Source organism: Saccopteryx bilineata, chromosome 2, assembly GCF_036850765.1.
Source record: "Saccopteryx bilineata isolate mSacBil1 chromosome 2, mSacBil1_pri_phased_curated, whole genome shotgun sequence".
In the NCBI taxonomy this organism is placed as follows: domain Eukaryota; kingdom Metazoa; phylum Chordata; class Mammalia; order Chiroptera; family Emballonuridae; genus Saccopteryx; species Saccopteryx bilineata.
The window spans coordinates 135995750-136003694 of record NC_089491.1 but is presented as its reverse complement, the minus strand read 5'-3'; the positions used below and the strand labels follow the sequence as shown (position 1 = coordinate 136003694).

General features: G+C 50.3%; 1 protein-coding gene across 1 annotated transcript in view; it reads right to left on the bottom strand.

The window, feature by feature from the left end:
- Positions 1 to 358: 358 nt before the first annotated feature.
- Positions 359 to 7945, bottom strand: part of VDR (vitamin D receptor) — a 57814-nt gene continuing 50227 nt past the window's right edge. The window contains exons 9-11 of the mRNA XM_066257997.1: positions 4787 to 4938; positions 4475 to 4591; positions 359 to 3133 (exon numbers count right to left, since the gene is read on the bottom strand). Of these exons, the coding sequence (XP_066114094.1) occupies positions 2874 to 3133; positions 4475 to 4591; positions 4787 to 4938 (529 nt within the window). The 3' untranslated portion in view covers positions 359 to 2873. The remainder of the gene's footprint in view (positions 3134 to 4474; positions 4592 to 4786; positions 4939 to 7945) is intronic.

Genomic DNA, 7945 nt, shown 5'->3' with positions numbered 1-7945 from the left:
CTTCTTCCCGCTTAGACAGCGGGGCAGCTACCTCCTGGACTTCTGTTCACTGGGTATTTTGGTGCACACTCTTCCCAGAGTTTCCAATAATATGCTTTAAAAGTTCTACACTTGTAAACATCTATCTTCACCTTCTCTCATTCTAAAGCAAAATCGATGACAATCACATTTCCTCCCAGTTTAGCCCCATGAAACCAGACTTTCCCTCTTTTGCCCCCTCTCCCAGCTCCGAGACTCCCCTTCAGGAGCAGGCTGGGCTGTGATGGGCCCGGGGCTGGGGAACTGCTGTTCTCCGTGTCCTGTCGGATCCCTGGAGGAGAAAGGGAGGGCCGGAAGGAGCGCTGGGAAGGTGGAGACATTACAAAAACAAATGCACTTTATTGATAAGGCAACAGCATTATAAGGGCTGACGCAGAGACCCCATCTGGCCAGCTCCACGTTGCGGGTAGGAAGTGAGATTCACATTGAGACACAGGCTGAGGCGGCCCTCACCCTCCTGATGGGTCAGCGGGGTGACAACCCAGGGAAGGAAGGCAAGGGTTCGGGGATCTAGACTTGCTCTGTCTAAAATCCAGCACTTCCCCCAGTGGCCACTGGGGGATGGGAAATGGGGTCTGAGCTCAAGCGCGGTGTGGTGACAAGAGCACTGGACCGTAAGTCTACAGTCTGGGTCCAGTCCTGGCGCTACTTCTAACTAGTTCTGTGGGTTAGGGTGAGCCATCCCCTCCACTATGTCAGTTTTCTTTAATAAGGGGGTTGAACAACGTAACTGGTGGTCAAGCCTTTTCTCCCACTGAATAGCAAGCTAGCCAATGTGTTTTGCAGCTAAAATCAAATAACAAGGGTCTCTCTCTAATTTTTAAAATAATAATTAATGTACAGAATTTTCACAATATAAGTTCTCCCCCCCATAAATATCTCTTAATCAGTGGTGCTTACTACCCGCTATATTAGAATGTCGTACAAAATGGAGTCTGATTTTAAAAACAACTCATATCTAATAAACATAAGACTCAGCCACGAGGACGGTATTCGGCAATACCTCTTACCGAGGACGTGGCTGTCAGAAGCTTTCCCACCTGAGCAAACACGGTCAGGTGGACGCTGATTGTCTGGCAGTGGTAAGTCAGATTGCCCCCTGGGTTTTCAGGGGACTACAGATGCAGGTGGAGGGTGTATCCTACTGACATGAACTCCTCTATGTTGAAACATCAAAACTCAAGTAACAATCTGAAGGACCCCTGGGACTCCTGGAAGAACCCTCTCTCCATTGGTCCCTCATACCGACAATTCACTCATCGAGGAAGCCCACCCCCGAGTAAACGGACCTAGAGTTCCCACCTTCTAGGTTGGTCTGGCTACGAAGAACATGAAGTCTGAAGTTATGTACTCCATTCCCTGCTCTGTCCCAGTCTCCTTCTGACTTTGGGGTGATGGGGCGAGAATAAGAAGGGAACCAGCCCCACGTGACTCTACCCCTTAAATGCTCTCTGAGTGGCCACCAGAGTCCAATCTGTTCTGCCCACCCCCTGAGGTCTTGGAGCACCAGCTCCTGGGTCTCCCGAGGGAAGGGCTAACTTAGAACTACACCTAGATCGGCAGGGAGTGTGTGACTTAGGCTGTTGGCGTCTGGACATTCTTCACCTCATCCCACCCCACCAAGTGGAAAAAACGTGATCCCCCACTGGTAAGCAGAGTGGGTATTTGGGAGAGTGGGCTGATCTCTGGGTCCCCCTTGGCTATCGTAGGGTGAGCAGCCACGGCCACAGTGGAAGGGCCCCGGAGTCCGTGGCAGGTTCTCTCTGGATGGGAGCTAAGTCCCTGGCAGGGGAGAGGGGAGGGGAGGGGTGGTGCCCAGTGCTTCCCTGTAACCTGGGGCCAACCAGTCCTACCACATGGACAGCAGGAAGGAGAGCTCCTGCCTCCCCCAATGAACCTCTTAGATCCAGGTTGAGGAGCCATGGGATTGGTGACAGGAGCAGCTGTGGCTACCATCTATTACTCTTCTGTGAGGCTGGGTTTGCCAGTGCCCCACTACCTGGGCCCAGCTTTCTTCTCTCCTTGGGTCTCTCAACAGGTGGGTTGGGGCCAGTGGCCCCAGCCATGGAGAGAAAGCCCCCTCACCATAGCTACTTCCAAGGAGAATGTTACCATGGCAATGAGATGAAGGTGAGCTCTCAGGGTTAAGTAGGTACACTTTGGTCAGCAGAGGTGGGTAAGGGAGGACTTGTGGCCTTAGTCACCCTCTTTTTGGTCATCCTTGGCAGTAAGTATCCTGGACAGGCCAGGGATGGAAAGGCAGAGGGAGAAGGCCCCATCATGGCACGCCGCCCTGGGACAGAACTGCATAGACTAGTGGCAGGACAAGATCAGAAAAAGTGGGGGTTGCGGCCAGTTCTTAATCATGCATGGGGCATGGGGAGGGAAATCCCCACCAGACTCTGGACATGTGTCCCTGAATTGGGGGGGAGGTACAGGTATGTGTCCCTGAGGAATGGATGTGTTTTTCCTACCTGCCTGTTGCCTGGGCACCAGCCAGCAGCCACTTCTGGAGGGGAGGGGGCATTCCCAGGGGAGACCCTGCCTTCAGCCTTTGCCCTCCGCGCTCACTTGCATCTCTCTGTCAAATAAACAGCAAGTCCTCATGACTGAGGTCTTGAGGCACAGGGATCAGCCTGTGGCCTGCAGGTAGTGGGGACCTGGTATTAGATTAGGCAGGAGAGAGAATGGACAGGGTAGGGAGAAGAGGTGGGAAAGGAGGGGCTCTGCTCGAGAGTGGGTGGGAAAGGCTGCGGGGAAGCAACCAGCCCCAGGCCCAGGCCCATGGCCCCAGAGGAGCTGCCCCGCCCAGGCACCACCACCGGCTGCTACAGTCAGGAGATCTCGTTGCCAAACACCTCCAGCACCAGGGGTGTGAGCTTCATGCTGCACTCAGGCTGGAAGGAGAGGCAGCGGTACTGCTTGGAGTGCTCCTCATTGAGGCTACGCAGGTCAGCTAGCTTCTGGATCATCTTGGCATAGAGCAGGTGGCTGCCGGGGGGTGGATGGCGGCAGCGGATGTAGGTCTGCAGTGTGTTGGACAGGCGGTCCTGTATGGCCTCTATCAGCGCCGCATCCTGCACTCCAGGCCGGTCTGTGGGCACAGGGAGGCAGGGGAGGAGGCACAGGAGACCTGAGCTGGGTTCTCACTGTTCAATATCCCCACCACTCCTCAGTCCACACAGACAGGTACCCAACTTCAGCAACCTCTTAAGGGACCCCTGGATGGCTGCTGACCTGTGACATCACAGTCCTTCTGAAAGGTCCTCAACCACTTCCATGTATTTAGGATCAAGCCCCAGGTCCTTTTATGGGCCCACTCTCCCTCTCTCCCTCTCTCCCTGTATCTCTATGGTCCATCTTTGTAGCGGGATCCTGATGCACCATGCTCTCTGGCTTCCAGATACACATTTACGTTCCCTCTGCTTGAAACTCAGCTCTTTATAGTTGTCTGACTCTTATGGATCCTTCAAGTAACAGCTCAAAAGACCTTCAAGAAGGTCACTCCTGACAACTCCCCACCTCTATGCCCCAGACTATGTCAGGTTCCTTCCTTCTATTATACCCAGCTATAGTATCACATACTTCTTCTTCTTTTTTTTTTTTTTAACTCTCTTCATATTAGAAATTAGTTGTTAAAGAGCATTTGTTTAATGTATCATCTGAGACATTATGAGAGAGAACTCCTTTTTGCTGCTGAATCCCTATGCCCAGCACAGTGCCTGGAACCTAGTAGGTGCTCAATAAATTATAGTGGAGTGAATGCATAAATGAGTAAGTGAATGCTGGCTGAAAGGAGAGGAAATCCCATGCCTATTCCTTGGTTCCTCAGCCTAGAAAGTATCCCTGAGTAGGGGCCACTGACTTGTTCCCCAAGTACAGCCCACGCTGAGGCAGGGCTGCCTCACTTTGGACCTCATCACCAACACAGCATTATCAGGGCCACAGTAGCCTCCACCTCAGCCTCTCTCCCTCTTCCTGCCCCATACAGGTAGAAGAGCTAGCTCATGGATCACATCATACTGCCTCCAAAGTCAGTCAGGTAAACTGTCTAGGCAGAACCATGCATCAGGACCCACAGGTTTTTCTACTTGCCTCCCAGGGGACCATAAGTGTCAAGGAAGTTCAGTCCAGTTCACACAAGAGAAGAGCCTAAATACTGGGAATACCCAGGCCTGACTGTGGCCTGAAAAGCCCCATCTATCTGGATCCCAAGAATCCCACCCGTGAATCACCTTGGTAAGGCCAAGCATACACCCCTTAACATACACCTACCATATGAGCTTTGCAAACCCAGCACAGTGGGTGTTTCCTGGTCTGACTGTCCTTTTGCTCACTTCTCCCTTAAGACTTCTCTGCTGGCCCTTAGCAGGGCTTCATTTTTCATACTCTCCTCATCCCAAGTCCCTGAGTTCCTCACCACTAGGCCTCGTACCTGGGGAGACAATGCAGATGGCCATGAGCAGGACATGCTCTTCCTCATGCAAGTTCAGCTTCTTCAGCCCCACCTGGAACTTTATGAGTGGCTCAATCAGCTCCAGATTGTGTCCGGCTGTGAGAGAGAACAGCCAGATGCTGTGGGCAGAATTGAGGAGCCACCCATTGTGCCCCACCCCACCTCCAACCCTGCCTGGGCCTGACCTTTGCCCTTCTCTCCCTGTTACTGCCCGATCAGGGCCCATGGCCCCAGGATGGGTGGAGCCAGAGTCTAGGAGCTTGAGCAGGTGCAGGCAGAGGCCAGACACACCTTTGGTCACATCACTGATGCGGTACTTGTAGTCCTCATTCCCACAGGTCCAAGACATGTCATCCATCATGAAGGACTGGTTGGAGCGCAACATGATGACCTCAATGGCACTTGACTTCAGTAGCACAATCTGGTCCTCAGAGGTGAGGTCTCTGCCGGGGAGGGCAGAGGTAAGGGCCAGGTTATTATTAGTTAAGACCTTCAAGTTATGCAAATCACTGTAGTGTTTTGACAGGTCTACACCTGCCTTGTGACCAGTATGTGCCCTGGATCCTTCACTGAGGAGCTTGAAGCCTAGTTGGAAAGAACAAGACTGTTTCTTTAGGCAGAACAACTCAAGACTGTATGTCAGGGTAAGAAATGAAGTAGCTCAGCTATTAAGACAAGGAAGACCCAATGACGTCCAGCCTCTTCTAGTTCTAAGCAGCCAGAGGTATTTTGGGCACAGGAGTAGAGAGCCTGAGAAAGCCCCCAGGGTTATGGCACGAACATGGCAGTCAGCAAACGTGAGGTCCGAGTTGTCGTCAGCAGCGCCCATGCTTCCCCCCTCCCTTCTCCCACCCTCCAGTCCTTCTTAGCGGTAACGCTCAGCCGACTCTGGCTCCAGGACATCTCTGGAACCCTTGGCTTCACTCCCACTCCCACCAGGGCTCCTCTGGTTAGAGCTCCATCATCTTCTTTAGTTGCATCCGTTTAGGATCCTGGAGGCGAACCTCTGGGGTCTTTCATTCATTTTTCTTACCACTGCTACAGGGAAGTGTCACACTCCTGTGCTCAGAAATCCTTGCTGATTATCAAACACCCCTGGATCAAGCTCGTACTCTATAAATTGGTTCTAACCTGTCCTTCCAGTCCCCCTTTCCATTGCAAACTCCACCCACTCTCCACTCTAGCAACTGTGGACTATGCCACATTCAGATGCTGTGTTCTCACACCACCAGACCTTTGAGCACGTGACAGCTGCACTGAAAATGCCCTTTTTCTCCTCAGTCTTGTTCTTCTGATCCTGATTTGATGAGGTCTCCCTTGAAGCACCCTCCCACCTCCGATTCTCTGCAGTAGAATTGGAGCCGTTCCTTTACAACCCGCTGCACATTGCTTGTACTCCTATTTTTCCCGTTCTCCCTTGGCTCTGTTTTTTATATGCCCGTTTGGACCTTAACTATAAGCTACTTGAAAGCCAGCACCACCTCTTAATTACCTTACTATTGCCCACACACTGATCACTTAGCCCTGAGCACAAAAGAGGGTCAACAAATATGTGCTAATGAGTCAAAAGTCCAATGACTAGTTCTACTATTCCGAGTCACGAGCTGGGCTTGTCTGGACAATGGCATGGAATAAGTAAGAGCAGAGCAACTTGCTTCTGGTTTTTCCTCCCTTCTCTTCCTGACTGTATATTTCTGCGTGGATATTCTATAGACATGCTGTCATCCTCTCTATGGTTACACTTTGGTTCATAAAAAGATGATAAGGATGACTAGCAAAGAGTCTGCATTGAGCTTGACCCGTGGTAGGGCATTAGGTGAGGCGTCGGCCTGAAATGCTGAGGTGGACAGTTCAAAGACCCAGGCTTGCCTGGTTAAGGCACATATGAGAACCAACTACAGGTTGATGCTTCCCACTCCTCATCCCCTTTGCCTTTCTCTCTCTCTCCTCTTGCTAAAATCAATAAATAAAATCTTAAAAAAAAAAAAAAAGAGTCTTCATTGAAAAAAAAGAGAATCACAAAGTGCTAGAGGTGCAAGATCCCTTTTAGAGGCGATGTGGTCCAACTTCTTCTTTAGTATTCCTGACACATGGGTCCCACACAGCCCTGAAGGATTCTCCTAGTGCCAAGGAGCTCATGGCCTCTGGATACAGCCATGAAGTTGTTGGCCCTTCATTAACAGCTTCTTATTCTATTGATCTGTAGCTCACATGATGACAGACTCATCCATTGCTGGAGTCTGTCCTCTCAAGAAACACAGGGTCAGACCTCTCCATGAGGCACGGGCATCTTTTGAACCATGTAAAGCAAGACACCATGCACCTCTTCCAGCTTCTCCAGGGCAGACAGCCCTAGTGACACAGTATGTAGGCATGTCACCACCCTTGTCACTTTTCTCTAGACTCTCAATCCACATTTAAAAAAAATAAGAACTAACCCTCACTGGGTTTTAATTCATTAAACAAGTAAGACATGTTCACCATGACATCTTTGGAAAATACAGAAGAATACAAAAGCAAATAAAAACTACTCATAAACACAATGAACATTTTGGTATATTTCCTTATCTTTTTTCTATGCAAATATCTTTTTAAAAAATAGAGTAATTCTTTGTCACATTTCCTTACATCATGAACATTTCTTTAACCCAGTTCAGAGAGGGTTGCGTAATGGTACATTATATTAACATACTATAGGTCAGGGGTCCCCAAACTTTTTACACAGGGGGCCAGTACACTGTCCCTCAGACCATTGGAGGGCCAGACTATAAAAAAAACTATGAACAAATCCCTATGCACACTGCACATATCTTATTTTAAAGTAAAAAAACAAAATGGGAACAAATACAATATTTAAAATAAAGAACAAGTAAATTTAAATCAACAAACTGACCGGTATTTCAATGGGAACTATGCTCCTCTCACTGACCACCAATGAAAGAGGTGCTCCTTCCAGAAGTGCGGCGGGGGCCGGATAAATGGCCTCAGGGGGCCGCATGCGGCCCACGGGCTGTAGTTTGGGGACCCCTGCTATAGGTTATTTAATCAGTCTCCTATCCACCGATTTTGGGACATTATGGTTGCTTCTAATTTTTGCTGTTACTGTATAAGTAATTTTGTGAGGATCATCTTAGCACATAACCCTTGTTTAATGGCCCACTAAAACTGAATATTCAGAGGTGGTCAAACATCCCGTGGGGGTTTGGGCAGAGAGACTGCAGGGGACCACTGCCTATTGTGATCCGGACATGCTACTTCCATGAAAGCAAACCTGGAACGACCCTGAGTTACCACCCCAGCCTGGAAATACAGGGCATGTCTCAGTGCAGCGCACAGCCAGGCTGGGGCCGCGGTGGGGCAGAGGGGTGGGGTTGCAGAAGCCCTCACGGGACTGTGTCCCTGCTGTGACAGACACCAGCTCTGGCTCTGTCCTCCTCCCTGGGCCTGCAT